Here is a 17,451-nt window from a genome sequence, read left to right as displayed (position 1 = left end):
TTGTCTTCATAAACGGTTTGAAACAGGATTCTATTTTAAACCATTTCACCACCACAGCTCTGTGAGATAGTAAGTTATTGTGTTAATTACAAAAACCACAACTCAGAAATGGAAATGGGGATGAAGAAGAAAATACGATTTAGGTTAATTTAAAAATGACATTTGATAAATTAATACTGTGTCTCAAACTTGCTTGACTTTGTCTGAACCCTGTATAGCCACATGGTGGCGCTGCAGGATAAGATGGGAGAAGGTTTCTTAGCGGCTCAGGGGTTTCCCTTAACCAGCGGAAGAGAAAGCACTGAATAAAACAGCACGCCGGGGTTCTGAAAAGGTAGGCCATCCACAAGACCCTCCAGAAAGGAGCGCAGGTCTATAAATTCTCGAGGTCCAGATGAGCGGAGCCACTCTCTGAGCTGCTGGAGACTGAGTGGACACAGTAGGGCAGAAAGCATTTTATCTAAGGAAGGATGGAGCCCAGATTGGGGACTGCTCGGCATGTAAGGCAAGTGCTGCTTTTCTTTGTTTTCCTGGAAGGATCCTTCGTTTTTTCCGAGACCTGGAGGTACTCTGTGGCAGAAGAAATGGAGACTGGCTTCGCTATAGCCAACATAATTAAAGACATGGGCGTGGGTGATCTGGCTGCACGGAGGGCCAGAGTTATATTTGATGTGCATCAGCCTTATTTGCGGTTAGAACTCGAGACAGGCAACTTGCTCTTGAATGAAAAACTGGACAGGGAGGCACTTTGTGCTAGCAGTGAACCCTGTATATTGCATTTCCAGGTGTTATTGGAAAATCCTTTGCAGTTTTTTCAGGCTGAGCTTTTGGTTGAAGACATAAATGATGATACTCCCACGTTTCTAGAAAAACTCTTATTTCTAAATATCTCAGAAGGTGCTACTCCAGGAACGTCATTCCAAATGGATAATGCTCAGGACTTGGATATAGGGATGAATGGTATACAAAACTATACAATAAGCCCCAACCCCTATTTCTACATTAAGTTAAAAGACAGTGGTAAAGGAAGAAAATACCCAGAGTTGGTACTGAATAGATCTCTGGACAGAGAAAAGGAGCCTTCGTTTAGTTTAATACTAACAGCCACGGATGGAGGCTCCCTGCCCAGGTCAGGGACCGCACTGATTGAAATTGTGGTTATGGATGTCAATGACAATGCTCCTGAGTTTGAAAGAACCCTGTATGAGGTTCAAGTACCAGAGACCAGTTTTGTGGACTCTCTGGTAATCAAGGTGTCTGCTACAGATTTGGATTCAGGGATAAACGGAGAAATATCTTATTCATTTTCTCATATCTCTAGAGATGTACGGAAAACATTTGAAATCCATCCAATTTCTGGTGAAGTCCATTTGAAAGCACTCCTAGATTTTGAGATAATTCAGTCTTACACAATAAATGTTCAAGCCACTGATGGTGGCGGTCTCTCTGGAAAATCGACCATTATTGTTCAGGTTACAGACGTGAATGACAACCCACCAGAAATAGTCATTACTTCTCTTATGAGTCCCATCCCAGAGAACTCTTTGTCAGAGATAGTGGTGACTGTTTTCAGTTTACGAGACCAAGATTCTGGAGAGAACGGGAGAATGATGTGCTCCATTCAAGACAAACTCCCTTTTCTCTTGAAACCTACTTTCAAAATTTTTTACACTCTAGTAACCGAGCACCCTCTGGACAGAGAGAGCAGAGCTGAGTACAACATCACCATCACCGTCTCCGACATGGGCACACCCAGGCTCACAACCCAGCACACCATAACAGTGCAGGTGTCCGACATCAACGACAATGCCCCCGCCTTCGCCCAATCCTCCTACACCCTGTCTGTCCGAGAGAACAACAGCCCCGCCCTGCACATAGGCACCATCAGAGCCACAGACTCAGACTCTGGCTCCAATGCCCACATCACCTACTCGCTGCTGCCTCCCAATGACCCTCAGATGGACCTTGCCTCTCTCATCTCCATCAACGCTGACAATGGGCAGCTGTTCACGCTCAGGGCGCTGGACTATGAGGCTCTAAAGTCCTTCGAGTTCCTCGTGGCCGCCACAGACCAAGGCTCCCCTGCACTCAGCAGCCAGGCGCTGGTGCGCGTGCTGGTGCTGGACGACAATGACAATGCGCCCTTCGTGCTCTACCCTCTGCAGAACGCCTCTGCGCCCTTCACAGAGTTGCTGCCCAGGGCTGCGGAGCCTGGCTACCTGGTCACCAAGGTGGTGGCAGTGGACCGCGACTCTGGCCAGAACGCCTGGCTGTCGTTCCAGCTGCTCAAGGCCACGGAGCCAGGGCTGTTCAGCGTGTGGGCGCACAATGGCGAGGTGCGCACCACCAGGCTGCTGAGTGAGCGCGATGCCCCCAAGCACAGGCTGCTGCTGCTGGTCAGGGACAATGGCGATCCTCAGCGCTCTGCCAGTGTCACTCTGCATGTGCTGCTGGTGGATGGCTTCTCCCAGCCCTACCTGCCTCTGCCAGAGGTGGCGCGCGACCCCGCGCACGATGATGAAGATGTGCTTACACTGTACCTGGTCATTGCCTTGGCATCTGTGTCTTCACTCTTCCTCTTGTCTGTGCTGTTGTTTGTGGGGATAAGGCTGTGCAGGAGGGCCAGGACGGCCTCTCTGGGTAGCTGTGCTGTGTCTGAGGGACACTTTCCTGGCCACCTGGTGGATTTCAGTGATGCAGGGACCATGTCCCAGAACTACCAGTATGAGGTGTGTCTGACTGGTATGCCAGATTCCAAGGATTGTCAGCTCCTGAACTCTGTGTTTCCCAGTCGTGAGAGGGCTATGAATTAAGAGAAAGAAAATTCTGCCTCTGTAAATGGTTTTGAACTTAATTAGCAGTTTGCTGATTTTTCTGATTCTGGATGAACATTAGTTATTTCTAAACATTCTTGTTTGCTATTGTTTTATCATAAGGAATTTGGAACATTTTGCCTTTATTTTCCTAATTCAGGAGATGATAAATTTCCTGTATGTCCTTACCAGTTTGTCTTTTTTTTTAAAAAAAACCACTTCCTGTTGAAAGCAGAGAACTTTAGTCATTACTGACAGGTCACAGTTTCTTCAGCTTGTCAAGTAGTCAAGATGAGTGATTAATTTGAAAATCCTCCCCTACATTCTATTTGATTGTTGTCCAGAAACATTTTAGAAAGCTTTGATGCTTTGAAGATAAATGTAATACAAATGTAACAAATTTCTTCTGTCTAATACAGCATTATGCTTTCCTATCTAGAATATATAGAGTGTCTGAAGATGCATGGTTTTGTAGTTCAGCAGTATTAATTGGGAACAACAATTTCTCTGAAATGTCAAGGCTTTTATTGTCTTAATATGAAAGTTCAACATATCATACATATGAGTAGTGTTAAAAATGTTTTTAAATTATCTCAAAACTTATAACAAGCTAGATCTCTCCTGTGGCATCTGTCTAGCCCACCTCAAATTTTCTGAAACTTTCTTCATAACTATCAGCATAGGTGTGTGATCAAAGCTGAGTTCGCTTTGTGTAATTCAGGTCCCTCTATGATTTCAGACAATTGGATGAAGTGATGGGCCTTGCTAATGGAAGCTGAGCCAGTCTGATTCTGGTTACTTTTAAAATCACTTTAGAAACCAAATATATTTTAGTCTTTCTGTTAGAAATGTTACAAGAAAGTGATGTCATCTTTTGGTGAATTATCTAATGTCAAGCCCCAGAGAGACTAAAGGAAAGACATACCAAACAAGTAATCTTGTTGAGAACTTTATGGTCGGTGGTAGACAAGTTGACTTACACTATTTGGTTGGGTTTGGGGGACATAGAACTAAGATGTGCTTGTGTAATAAATTCCTGTAGTACAGCTTGGTCAAGGTCTGTTTTAAGTGTGTGTTTAGATGTTCTTGCCTGAATTGGTAAATTATAGCTGTTAATTTCATATTTTTTCCACCCTCCCTCCCTCATCTCCTCCCTGCTCCTTTCCAAGTCCACTGATAGGGGAGGACCTCCTCCCCTTTCATCTGACCCTATTTTATCAGGTATCTTCCGGAGTGGCTGCAATGTCCTCCTCTGTGGACAGTACTGCTAACAGTACTGCTCCTCCCTTGGGGGGTGGAGAGGTCAAAGAGCCTGCCATTGAGTTCCTGTTAGAAATAGTCCTTGTTCCCCTTACTATGGGAAACCAATCAGTTACTGAGCTACCATGGGCTACATCCGAGCAGAGGTTCTAGGTTATATCCATCCATGGTCTCTGGTTGAGTGTCAGTCTCAGAAAAGACCCTGTGCCCAGATATATTTGGTCCTTGTGGTAATTTTGTATCTTTAATGAACCTTTCATGTTAACATAACACAATCAAAGGGTTTGTGAACTGCTACGAGAGCATGGCAAGGACATGTGGAGCTTTTATGTAAACAGAAAAATTTGATGACAGGAGTGGTGGTGTTCTCGGGAAGCTGGGGCAAGAGCTTGAGTTCAGGGCTAGGCCTCAAGACCCTCTTTAATTAGGACAAGCCACAACCATTTTCCTTTAATAAAACGATGGTTTAGATCACACCGTGTTATTTCAAGTGATTGCTGGAAGAGTATAGGGAATCAGTACCTAGAAAAATGCTGTCTTGTTTGTTCAGCTTACTTGTGAAATGAGTTAGGATCCCAACCAAGCAAGCAACACCTACAATAAGAGAAAAATCCACACAATCTTATGTTTTGTTCTATGATGAATTGAGTAAATATTTACTGAACATGTTTTCTGTCCCAAGATTATTTTGTATATTAGAGCATACAGCAAACAACGATGCAGTACTTACAGGAAATGATCAGATATGTTCATCTATGCTGCATGTGATAAAAAAAAAAAGCTATAGTGAAAGATGGGGTGAGAGAAAAAAAAAAGGTAAGAGGTACTTTCAAATGAAAAGCTGCATAAAATTTTAAGTTCCTGACTACATGTATGTATGACAGTATGTCATAAACTGGAACCAATGTGAACATTTTTTTTTTCTTTACAAATGTCAACCAATAAAAATCACACTTCTGGTACCTCAGAGACATAAAATTACAAAGAAACTCCAGAGGTACTAACCAAACTTTATGGTGATGCTCTTTAAATAAATCGCTTGCCTATTTGCTGCTAATTTTACAAGGTGACTGTCACTCACTACTATGCCTTTTTTTATTATTATTATTATTTCTTGGTTTACCCTAGAGTACCCCAACGCAGACAGCAGCTTCTCGGAGGTAGGCAGCTTGTCTAAGTTGTTTATTTGAGTATTTTTCAGGATCTTGCACATTAATAACAAGAATTCTTTGTTGTTGGATGAGGGATTGTGTAATTAAGATAATGTTGTTTGGTGATTAAATTTATTTCCAAACTTCTGACAAGCAAATAGACTTTTTTTTTCTTAATGCAACTATGCAGCTATCTGTTGAGAAGCAAAATAAACACACGGTGGCGCTGCAGGCTAAGGCTTTAAAGAAAGGACGCCCAGGGAAAGGGGGGAAAGCGCTTTTTCAGATCTAGGGATGAAAAGACCCTAGGAAGCGCGCAAACCGTCAAGTCTCCAGAGACCGCTGCGTTACTACCCTTCGGTACAGGCTATTAGCTGACCGATCGACCGCTGCCTGGGTGTCCTTGTACCCTGGGTGCTGAGGCAAAGATGACTACTGGAAGGGAGCACCGACAGAGGCAAGTTCTGTTGTTCTTTCTCTTACTGGGAGTGGCTGGGGCAGGCTGGGAACCCCACCATTACTTTGTGATGGAGGAAATGCCCAGTGGTACGGTTTTGGCGGACCTAGTCAAGGACCTAGGGCTGGGAGTTGCGGAGCTAGCTGCTCGAGGAGCCCAGGTGGTCTTTGAGGATAACGAATCACGCTTGCAGCTTGATCTACAAAGTGGGAAGCTAATTTTAAATGAAAAACTGGACCGGGAGGAGCTGTGCGGACCCACTGAGCCCTGTGTCACTCGTTTCCAAGTGTTACTGAAAAATCCACTGGAAATATTTCGAGCTGAGCTCCGAGTGGGAGACATAAACGATCATTCTCCCGAGTTTCCTGAAAGAGAAATGACCCTGAAAATCAGAGAGAGCAGCCCTGTTGGTACCGTGTTTCTTCTTAAAAACGCTCAGGATCTGGATGTGGGCAACAACAGCATTCAGAACTATAATATCAGTACCAACTCTCATTTCCACGTGTCCATCCGAAGCCGAGGAGACGGGAGGAAACACCCAGAGCTGGTGCTGGACAGAGAGCTCGATCGCGAGGAAGAGTCAGAGTTCAGATTAACTCTGACAGCGCAGGATGGCGGTTCTCCGCCCAGGACTGGCACCTCCCAAATCCGGATTGTTATCTTGGATGTAAATGACAATGCCCCGAAATTTTCACAGGCTCTGTATCAGGTGCAAATCCTAGAGAACAGCCCCCCGGGTTCCCTGGTTGCTAAGGTCTCTGCTAAGGATTTAGATACTGGGACAAACGGGGAGATATCATACTCTCTTTTTCATAGTTCTCAGGAGATGAGCAAAACATTTGAACTGAACGTCCTGTCAGGAGAAATTCGACTAATTAAAACACTGGACTTTGAGACAACATCTTCATATGAAGTAGATGTAGAGGCAGTGGATGGCGGAGGGCTCTCTGGGAAATGCTCTGTTTCTATTCAGGTGGTGGATGTCAATGATAATTACCCAGAACTAACTATATCATCGCTCACCAGTCCCATCCCAGAAAATTCACCAGAGACAGAAGTGGGTCTGTTTCGGGTTCGGGACCGAGACTCTGGGGAAAATGGAAGGACAGTTTGTTCCATCCAGGATGGTGTGCCCTTTACCCTGGAACCTTCCATTGAGAACTTTTATAGACTGGTGACAGAGGGCCCTCTGGACAGAGAGAGCAGAGCCGAGTACAACATCACCATCACTGTCTCCGACATGGGCTCACCCAGGCTCACAACCCAGCACACCATAACAGTGCAGGTGTCCGACATCAACGACAATGCCCCCGCCTTCACCCAATCCTCCTACACCCTGTCTGTCCGCGAGAACAACAGCCCTGCCCTGCACATAGGCACCATCAGAGCCACAGACTCAGACTCTGGCTCCAATGCCCACATCACCTACTCGCTGCTGCCGCCCGATGACCCGCAGCTGTCTCTCAACTCTCTAGTCTCCATCAATGCAGACAATGGGCAGCTGTTCGCGCTCAGGGCGCTGGACTATGAGGTCATGCAGAACTTCGAGTTCCGAGTGGCCGCCACAGACCAAGGCTCCCCTGCACTCAGCAGCCAGGCGCTGGTGCGCGTGCTGGTGCTGGACGACAATGACAATGCGCCCTTCGTGCTCTACCCTCTGCAGAACGCCTCTGCGCCCTTCACAGAGCTGCTGCCCAGGGCGGCGGAGCCTGGCTACCTGGTCACCAAGGTGGTGGCAGTGGACCGCGACTCTGGCCAGAACGCCTGGCTGTCATTCCAGCTGCTCAAGGCCACGGAGCCAGGGCTGTTCAGCGTGTGGGCGCACAATGGCGAGGTGCGCACCACCAGGCTGCTGAGTGAGCGCGATGCCCCCAAGCACAGGCTGCTGCTGCTGGTCAGGGACAATGGCGATCCTCAGCGCTCTGCCAGTGTCACTCTGCATGTGCTGCTGGTGGATGGCTTCTCCCAGCCCTACCTGCCTCTGCCAGAGGTGGCGCGCGACCCCGCGCAGGATGATGAAGATGTGCTCACGCTGTACCTGGTCATCGCCTTGGCGTCTGTGTCTTCTCTCTTCCTTTTGTCCGTGCTGCTATTCGTGGGGGTGAGGCTGTGCAGGAGGGCCAGGGCGGCTTCTCTGGGTGTCTGCTCTGTGCCTGAGGGACATTTTCCTGGCCACCTGGTGGACATCAGCGGCGCAGAAACCCTGTCCCAGAGCTACCAATACGAGGTGTGTCTGACTGGAGACTCTCAGAGTAATGATTTCAGATTCTTGAAGCCAGTGTTTTCCAGTGCTCTAGACCAAAATTCTAGTAGGCAGCCAGGCGCTAGTCCACCTTTCCCAAGTATTTCAGGCATGTGAAACTTCACAATTCACTAACTGTATAATTCTCTTTTGTGTTTGCATTTTCTTTTTAAATTTGGTAGTAAATTTTACTTGTATTTGTTTTTTTTTCCTTTTCTCTACTAGTTTAAATAGCGTTGTTTGCTTGTTTGCTGGCTTGTTTACTGTATAAGCATTTTTTTTTCAATTTTGTTGTTATTTAACATTTTACATCAGGACACTTCGTGTTCCTGATTGAATTCACAGTCGTTGCTCTTAATTTCGTATTTCTTCTACTGGACACAATTCTAACCTTAAAAGTATATTTCCTGACCTAGGAGAATAGATTAGTTTACAGAGTTCTATGTAGTTTGTGGGAGGCCTTGGGTTGGCTCCTCCTTTCATTCCAGCAGTTGGAGGTGGAAGCAAGCTATCAGGAGTTCAAGGTCAGAGAAAATGAAAACTCAGCCTGGCATATATGATGAAGGAGGTAAATTTAGTCTCAAGAAATAAAAATACATTTTTGATGTATGACAACATAGAAAAATATATTATTTCTCTTAAATTATATTTAAAACATACTTCACCTTAAAATTGAAAGTCTTCAGTTTTGTTATTTGCATGGGTATGACTTCAGTAGCCTCATTTGTATTTTTCTTGGAAGAAGATCCCTTGACTGTGTTTTCTATTCTCCAACACTGTAAATATCATCTCATGAAAAATATATCCACATTGCCTGTTCTTTCTCATCTAAATTAACAAAGAAAAGGCTAAACAGCTCCATTACCCTTAGCTGATGGAAGTGCTTGGCATGTTGCCAAAACCCAGACTGCCTGTGTTCAGGGAGTTTCTGTGAAGCCAATAGACTACAGGAAGAGTGATATATTTCTTGCTGTTATCACTTCTTGTAGTGAGGAAATTCTGGTGTAAACCCCAAATTCTGGACTCAGGGTGGCTTCTGGCAGTACAGCATGCTGACATCTCCCAGCTTTGAATAATGAATTGATAAGGAATTTGGAAGAAAATGCATTATAGAATTGACATAGTTAACCAAACACCTTTTAGTAAGATTATGTTGATGTAGTATTAAATTATATAGAGAAATTATTAAAAAAAATGATGATCCCAAAGATGTTCAGTCCGGATCCCTAGAACTTATAAATATTACTTTGCATTATAAAGATTAAGCCCAAACAATAATAAGGTTGTTAGTAAAATAAACTTAAAATAGAGAGTGTGTTCTAAATTATTTCGGTGGGCCTTACAGGACCAGTGAGATGCTTTTAAAAGCAAAGTTGAATCTACCTCGAGATGAAGACGAATCATCAGGCATAGTGGCTCACACCTTTAATCCCAGCACTTGGGAAGCAGAGGTAGGTGGATATTTGAGTTTGAAGCCAGCCTACTCTGGACAGTGAGTTACAGGACAGCCAGGATTACATAGAGAAACCCTGCCTTGGAAAAAGTATGGATGTCAGTTTTAAATTGGGCAGTGGTCAGACAACAGAAAAAAATCATAGATAAAGAAAAGGTTCAGGTTGCTTTGTACAGACTTGATAGAGAAACGACCTTAACAAATCTTCTAGTAAAGACACAAAAGGAAATGAGGAATGCGGTGTTTATATAACATGTTGGCCTATAGAACTTAAAAATAATTTAAAGCAAACTGTGGGGAGAAATACAGCTGTTAGGATTACTTCTAGTAAGAGCCCAGGCAAGGACAAAATTATTTTTAAAAATCTAGAGAAAAATTAATACTTTTGTTTTTATGTAATGGCAGAAAAGTTAGCTTAATCATGACCTACATGAAATGAGTAAAGGAGTTCATGCCTTTTGATATTTGGCTGAGGAAATTTCTAGGAAAGTATTGGAAGCACAGCCTGATTTCTTCTCACTGTTTATAGTAAAAAAAATAAGTTGAAAAAATATCAAGGTATAACCAGGACCTGAGAACTTGAGAAAATTCTCATTCTAATTGCATTGTACCATATATTCAAATCAGGAGATGCACAGCCAGGCATGCCTGCATGGGAGAGAAAGTCTTAGGTACAACAGGGAAACCTTCCACTAGTGCCTGGGAAAATTCAGAACAGTTAACAATACAGAACCCTCTTTGAAAGGGAAAACACATGTTCTATTAGCAAGTTTTTGACAAAATTTTCCTCATGTACCTAGACAGGTATAACATGACACTCATTACAGAGATCACTTAACATACTGGCAGAACTTTCAGAAGTTGGTCCCGTCTTTCCAATCTCCATTGTGCTTGCTAATGGGTTAGAAAATAGCAATTGTTCTTTTCCTCAGGCTATTGTCATTAACAGCCAACCAGTGGGAGCAATTCCTGTCATTTGGTAGCACTGATGACAAATTTCTAAATAATGTTCATTTGAATACAAAAATAAAGAAGGAAGTTTATTACTGGTACATTTGTATTTGGTCTTTCTCTTAATTTTTCTAGACTTCGTACTTACACTGATCCCATCAGTCTTCTCATTTGTTGAGATGTTTTGAAATAGGCCCAGAGATTCAAACTTCTAAAATCAGTTCATTCAGGATTCCATTGTCTCATAAATTAGCTGGCAATTGCTTCTTCTTCTTCTTCTTCTGTCATATGAAGGCTTGTGTAAGATATTTGTGGCAGTTTAAATGAAAATTGTCTCCCATAGGTTTACATGTTTGAACACTTGGTCTCCAGTGGGTGGAGCTGTTTGGGGAGGTAATGCAGGTTTGCTGGAGAAAGTAACTCATTGGGGGTGGGCTCTGAAAGTTCATAGCATTGCTCTATACCCAGGTTCCTCTCTACGCTTGGTGTTCGTGGTTGAAGATATAATCTGTCAGCTTTTTGCTCTGCATGCCTGATGCCATACTTCCCCAAACACTGTGGACTCTCCCTCTGGAAATGTAAGCAAAAATAAACTCTTCCTTCTTTCAGGATTGTTTGGTCATGCTATTTTATTGCAGCAACAGAAGAATAACTAACAAAGTTTTTATTAATTTTCTTTTTATTTTTATGAATTTGTTATAATTGACCATTAAAATCATTCATGGGTAAACATTTTTGTTTGGGAATACTACATTCAAACTCAATATGATATCCTGCAATTCTAATTTTCTATTATCTGCTGGTAACTTATTAGAACATTTTTAGATTAAAAAAATCTCAAAATTTATATAAGATTGGATTTGAAAAATGTTTATAATATTAATTTGTATCACTTGATACAGTTAGACTTTACAATAATGGTCTTCTTTTTATTCTAGCTATTGGTAATATGTGTTTTCTCCTTAATTCTTATTGTATTCATTAGTATGACAGTATGAACCTTACTTTTTTAAAAACAAAACAGCATTCTCTTTAATACATTGCTTATTGATTTTTATTTTCTGTTTCATTGAATTCTACTATTATGTTATAATTTCTTCTATCTCCTTTGGATTTAGCTTTTCTTTTGCTACCTTTTTTTTTAATTTGGGCATTGCTCTTCTAATTTAAACCAAAACACATAAAATATGAATGAAGTTTTACTTTTTTCTCTGTATGGTACTTAAAATGAAACTCATAAAGTTTGATATCCTGTATTTTTATAAACATTCTATTTAAATTTATAATTTCCATCTTCTTCAAAAGGTGGGTTATTTAGAAGTATCTTGCTTGATTTCAAAGTACTTTGGGGATATGATTTTATTAATCCCCAATTTTTTATTTGAGAATATATTCTGGTAAACTACAACCCTTTAATTGTTGATTTATTTTATTCAAAGTATTCAGTGTTCTGAAGTACATTGATAAAAATCCAGGCAATGTTGGTTTATACCTTTAGCACTCAGGATTCATTAGTAGGTGGTTCTCTGTGAGCTCCAGACCATCCTGGTTTAGCGTGAGTTTGTTATAACCTGCTTAAACTTTTCATATAGCTACAGCCCCTCCATTGAGACCTAATTTAGTTCTTGTTATAACTGTGGGTCTTCTGTAAATACCTGCTTTTGTCTTTAGCATAACAGGAGACAGTTTGTTTTCAAATCTCCATTTTGATTATAAAGTGAAAAAAAAATTCTCCATTTTGATCATAAAATTTATGTTCTCAGGCTCTGCCTGCCTGAGAACTTGAATAGCCTTTTACTTACAACTCAATATTTGTTGAATGTTCTGCTTGTTGAATTAATTATATATATAATTAATATTGTATATTAATTTTAATTAATATAATTAAATCATTATTTATATAATTTATATTATTTATAAATAATATAACTTATAATATTTATATATTAATAAATACTATAATATAATAAATAATAAATTTATATTATTTATATATTAATATTATATATTAATATATAATTAAAATTAGATATTAATTTTAATTAATTAAGCTGATATAATATATCAGCTTAAATGTTTTGTCTATGTATAATGTAGTTATACATTGATTCTTATGTTTAGCTAGTCAAAATAATGCAATGCTACCTTCCTCTTGCTTCCCACCTGGTTAACCTAGTTGTTTCCTGGTTACAGTTTTTCTTATAAAAGGTCTGCCTTAGAAACAGACCAGCATCACAGTCTGGCTCCTGAGCTCAGATTATGTCCCTGACAGGACAGTCTTTGTTCAACATTCAATAAACTTCCATTCAACTGAGCCTGGTGTTCAAATGGTCAGTGTGCAGCTATTCCTGAACCCTAATAAGGGCAATGACAGCCTGGGCTATAAAGAGAAACCCTGTCTTGAAATATCAAGAAAACAAATTCTCATATCCATTTGAAATAATGTATATTCTGTAGTTATTAGGAGTGAAGATTTGTAAATATTACTTAAATGTTTAATAATGTTTAAAAATTATTTATGCATAATTGTTCCTACATTTATCATCATTCATTAGCAGAAAATGTGTTAATTTCATCAAATATGATGGTGTGTTTATTTGTCTATTTCTCTTCTCTAGTCTAGTATTTTTTGTTGCTGTTTTTCAAGACAGGGTTTCTCTGTGTAGCCTTGGCTGTCCTGGACTCACTTTGTAGACCAAGTTAGCCTTAAACTCACAGAGATCTGCCTGCCTCTGCCTCCCTGAGTGCTGGAATTACATGGGAGCACCATTGTTCCCAGAAGTCTATCATTTTTTGAATCTTATATTCACTTTGAAGCTTTTATTTGATTCACACAGGTAGTTTTTGTCATTTGTCATTGTGAAATGTACCTTTTTTATTTGTCTGATACAGGCATCCCATAGTTCTTTTTTTTTTTGAGATATGATGACCATTTATTTACTAAAGTATACAAAAGTGGGGTCATAATGGGCTAAGCTGTCAGGCCTGCTGAACTGCATTCCCACCTTAGCCTAGCACTAGCAAGAGATGGGTGGGGTAGTAGGGGGATTTTAATACAGGACATGGCTACACTGAATGGAATAGAGACAGACCTTTAATCCCAGAAGACAGAAGCAAGAAGATCTCTGAATTCAAGGCCAGACCGGTATATAGCAAATTTCAGGTAAAGAAATCCTTAGGTCCTTAAAGGTGGTGATACACCTTTAAACCCAGCACTTAGGAGACAGAGGTGTGCAAACCTCTGAGTTCTGTTCAGTCAATGAGCTGAGAGGCAGTGCAGTGGAGTTGAGTTTATGGCAGTTCATCTTATGGAATTCAGAGTCAGTTTTACAGAGACAGGTTGAAAGGATGACAAGCTAGACAAAGGTACAGACAGAATGTGCCAGACAATGAGAAAAAGCCAGAAGTTTAGAACAGGTTGTTAACTTTAGTTTGAGACCTGGCATAGGAATTCAGTCAGAGGCTGAGAGAGAAGCCAGATTGAATTAGCTTGGAGAGGCGTTTGAGCCAGAACGACTGAGTTGAACCAGGTAGCCAGGGTTCAGAAAGAATAAGAAAGGGTGATCTTAGTCAGTAGTAAATATCAGAGGCTGAAACTATTCTAGGCCTATATTAGATTGTATGGAGGCTAGTAGCTTCCAGGACTAGGCTTCGGTAAGCAGACAGAGGCAACAAGAAGACGTGGAGATGACAATTGCCTCAGGAAAATAAAAGTTAGTTTTAAAGGGCAGGACAGAAGACGTGGGTGCAGAGTGTGTGGAGGAAAAACTTCTATATGAGGATCAGGATAAATGAATTGCAGAGGGAGCCAGGAAGAAAGCAAAAAAGGGAAGAGGAGCCAAGTAGAGGGCAGCTGGGGCCCTCAGGTGGAACAGGGCAAGAGTTGGAATAATGGCAATGAAAGTAGAGGAGATATATCTGGAGGTGTGGAATTAGCAATTCAGAAAGAAGAAGTATCAGCCCTAGGGAACATGCAGAGCAGGGATCCAAGGGAACACAGCTGTAACTTATCTTTTCCTACCCTAACTCATGATCCTGAGGGGCCTTCCAGGATCCATTAGTCCATTGGCAGAAGCTAACAACCCACTGTTGTAATTTACTTCTCTGCTACTATGTGAAAACACCAACCAATAGCAATTTGGAAAAGAAAGATTTCATTCTAGCTCCTGGGTCACAACCCAACACTGAGAGAAATCTGGCTGCAAGAACTAAATCAGGTCCATAGAGGAACACTGCTTACTGGCTTGCTTTTGTTTGCCTTGCTCAGCTACTTTCTTATCCAAACCAGAAACTCCATCTCAGGGAAGGTGACACCTCCTATACCATCTAGAAATGAAGAAAATGTCTCATAGAAATGTGCACAGGTCAGTTCAATAGAGGCTATTGTTCAGTACAGGCTCTGGGGGACGCTAATCTGTGTCAAGTTGACAAACTATCTTCTTACACTTTGGATATGCTATATCTTAATCTTTACAGCACAACCCCTTCGTTATCCTTTTTTTCCTCCTCATCATCTTCATCACTCTCAAAGACCCATCTCCATATACATCAATTTTTTTATCTTCCTCTTGAAATATTGTCTCCTCCTTTAATCCCTTTCTCTCTTTTCAGTTTGCCTTCTCCTCCATTTTCTTCTTCTCACTTAGGTCCTTGGAATTTAAAATACTTATTGTTCCCATGCTCTCCTATCAACAGTGTTCTGGAGTTGCTGGCAGAGAAGTGGGTTCCTAGAGCTAAGATGGAGAAGTGCTAGACAGTGGAGAGTTTCCATGGCCAGAACCTGGCATGGTAATTTCTGTGTAAACTGATTCTTTTGAAGATGTGTCACGGGTATAAAGGGGATATACAAGAGTTAATCCAGATCAAAGACTTGCAAAGCCATAGACATCTGAAAAATGGACAAAATTATGATAGGGCAGTGGTTTGTGGGCTCAGTTTGCAGTTGCTAGGTCCCAGGTTTTCCGTCCTAGTACCAACCAATCCATCTCATAGTTTTTATTACAGTTTTGCATGGTACATATTTTTCAATAATTTTATCTTCACTCTGAATTTATATTTAATGTAAATATTCTTTAAAAAAGAGCTGGGTTTTGGGGGGTTTTTTATCCAACATTATTAGTTCTTTCTTAAATTTGAAAAGACCATGCCATTTAGATGTAATATGCAATACTTCTATAGCTGTATCTATTAAGTTTTATATTCAAACATCAGTTTTCAGTCCTTTGTTTATAATTTTTTGTTTCCTTTTGCTTATAAATGTGTAGTGTTTCATTTATATCTCTGATTGTCTTTAACTGTCTTTTACTTTAATTAACTGTCTTTTACTTTCACTTTAATTGTCTTTTACTTTCCCTAAACACTATCAGATAGTCATTTCTTATTGAAAATCTACCTTATGTAGACATTAGACTAACTCATACAAAATGCAAAATAATTTTAAGTATTTGATCTTTATCTGTTTTGCTATGGCACAGAAGTTCGATACAAGACAGAGAAGATATATTTGAGAATTCATATGGTAAAGAAATTCTGTGAATATAATCAAATTGGAAAATTCTCATGAAGACTTTTTATATCTACAATATAAACTATATTTTAACTGGAAAGAAATAAAGTAAAAGTAATGAAAAGAAATAGCCTTCATCCAGATTTCAAGTCAAAATGTCCACTTGAGAACTCATACTGGAGAGAAATAATAAAAAAAAATTAATGTGAGAATTCATTTATTGACTTCTCAGTTAAGACACATATGAGATAACATAATGTATATAAACTCCATAAATGTGAAGTGTATAGAGAACCTTTCAAATGTTCCTTGAATCTTATGAGTAACATAAAGTCCACATTGAGGGCAAATACTACGAGGATACTAAATGTAGAAAGCCTCAGTTCTTCATCCACCACTGTACATGTAACTACAATGGAGAAAAATCTCATGAATATAAGAATAGTGAATATTACATACATTTTTTAATGCCAATTAAAAACTCTGAATGTAAAACCTGTGGGGAAACCTTCATTTGTTAAATATGTTGTACAGCATAGGTGAGAACTCATACTGAACTTTCAACCTATGGATATAATACAGTATGAGAAAGTCTTAATTTCTTTTATTGCTAATGTATATATAGAAGATATCATTAAAAAGAAGACATGGATATGAATTTGGAAAATCTTTCACTTAATCATTAAAATTTACATGACAAGTGAAAAAATGGAAGAGTTCAATAATTGTAAGTAATGTAAGTTCTCAACTCCCATTCAAATCTATGTGGATACAAATATGAAGAAAGTCTTTATTATATGAGCAATGTGACAAATCTTCCAAATAGTCTTCATATTTTAGTATGCATTGTGAATTATATACTTTTACTGTATTCTCTGGACAGAAAGTATATATTTAATGGATCACTTTGAAAGCCATCTTGACTGGATTAAGGGATATATAAAGAGCTAATATAGCATTATTCCTCTGTGTGTGTGTTTGTGTGTGTGTGTGTGTGTGTGTGTGTGTTTCTGAAAAAATGAAAAACTGAGCCATTAATCCAGATAAAGAAGATTCACTCTTACCCATGGGAAACTGGTACCAGCTGTCTTCTGCATCTTGAACATCAAATTTCTCCAGCCTCTGAATGACAGAACTCCAGCTTTTGGACCCCAGGACTTGCAAAAGCCATTTCACATACTTTCAGGCTTTTGGAATACAACTGACCTTCACTACCACTTTAGATTTCTAAATTTAGGTTTTCTAGATTGCATGTAGCACATTGTGGGACTTCTCATCATCCATAATCGTGTGAAATAACTAAGTAAATCCTCTTTCTTCTTATCTCTTTTTTTCTCTTTCTCTCTCTTTTTATTTGTATGAGTGCTTTGCCTATATTATTTATATGCACAATATGCAGTGCTTGGTGCCTACAGATGCCAAATGAGAGAATCAAATCCCATGGAACTGAAGTTAAAGATGGCTGTGAGGTGCCATATAGGTGCTGGGAATAGACCTCAGGTCCTCTAGAAGAGAAGATAATGCACTTAACCATAAAACAATCTCCCCAGACTCAATTGCTGTTTCTTAATAGAGAGGAGAAACCTGGAGAAAACTGAAAAAAAATCATGTTCAGTTG

The 17,451-nt window shown here is 40.1% G+C and overlaps 2 protein-coding genes across 3 annotated transcripts; both read left to right on the top strand.

Annotated features, from left to right (window-relative positions):
- The first annotated feature begins 89 nt into the window (after nucleotides 1-89).
- Nucleotides 90-2,851, top strand: LOC110539479 (protocadherin beta-18-like). Its single transcript, XM_060377373.1, has one exon. The coding sequence runs from the start codon at nucleotides 471-473 to the stop codon at nucleotides 2,811-2,813; it is 2,343 nt and encodes a 780-aa protein (XP_060233356.1). The 5' UTR covers nucleotides 90-470; the 3' UTR covers nucleotides 2,814-2,851.
- A 2,790-nt stretch (nucleotides 2,852-5,641) lies between these two features.
- On the top strand, nucleotides 5,642-10,938 carry LOC110539480 (protocadherin beta-15-like). Of its 2 annotated transcripts, none has more exons than XR_009589835.1 (2): nucleotides 5,642-9,374; nucleotides 10,796-10,938. XR_009589835.1 is itself a non-coding variant. In XM_060377372.1 (2 exons), the coding sequence occupies exons 1-2, from the start codon at nucleotides 5,653-5,655 to the stop codon at nucleotides 10,832-10,834; spliced, it is 2,295 nt and encodes a 764-aa protein (XP_060233355.1). In that variant the 5' UTR covers nucleotides 5,642-5,652; the 3' UTR covers nucleotides 10,835-10,938. The 2 variants fall into 2 exon arrangements, 1 of the variants encoding a protein (XP_060233355.1); XM_060377372.1 differs by having other exon boundaries at nucleotides 5,642-7,908.
- The last annotated feature ends 6,513 nt before the right edge of the window (nucleotides 10,939-17,451 follow it).

The sequence above is a fragment of the Meriones unguiculatus genome, chromosome 2, assembly GCF_030254825.1.
Source record: "Meriones unguiculatus strain TT.TT164.6M chromosome 2, Bangor_MerUng_6.1, whole genome shotgun sequence".
In the NCBI taxonomy this organism is placed as follows: Eukaryota; Metazoa; Chordata; class Mammalia; order Rodentia; family Muridae; genus Meriones; species Meriones unguiculatus.
This window is presented reverse-complemented; position numbering and strand designations above follow the sequence as displayed.

What these genes read in the sequence shown, in the direction of transcription:
- LOC110539479 (XM_060377373.1), top strand. Translation starts at nt 471, where the DNA reads ATGGAGCCCAGATTGGGGACTGCTCGGCATGTAAGGCAAGTGCTGCTT.
- LOC110539480 (XM_060377372.1), top strand. Translation starts at nt 5,653, where the DNA reads ATGACTACTGGAAGGGAGCACCGACAGAGGCAAGTTCTGTTGTTCTTT. An exon ending in CCCAGAGCTACCAATACGAG is followed by an intron (nt 7,909 to 10,795) that starts GTGTGTCTGACT and finishes CTCTATACCCAG; the next exon opens with GTTCCTCTCTACGCTTGGTG.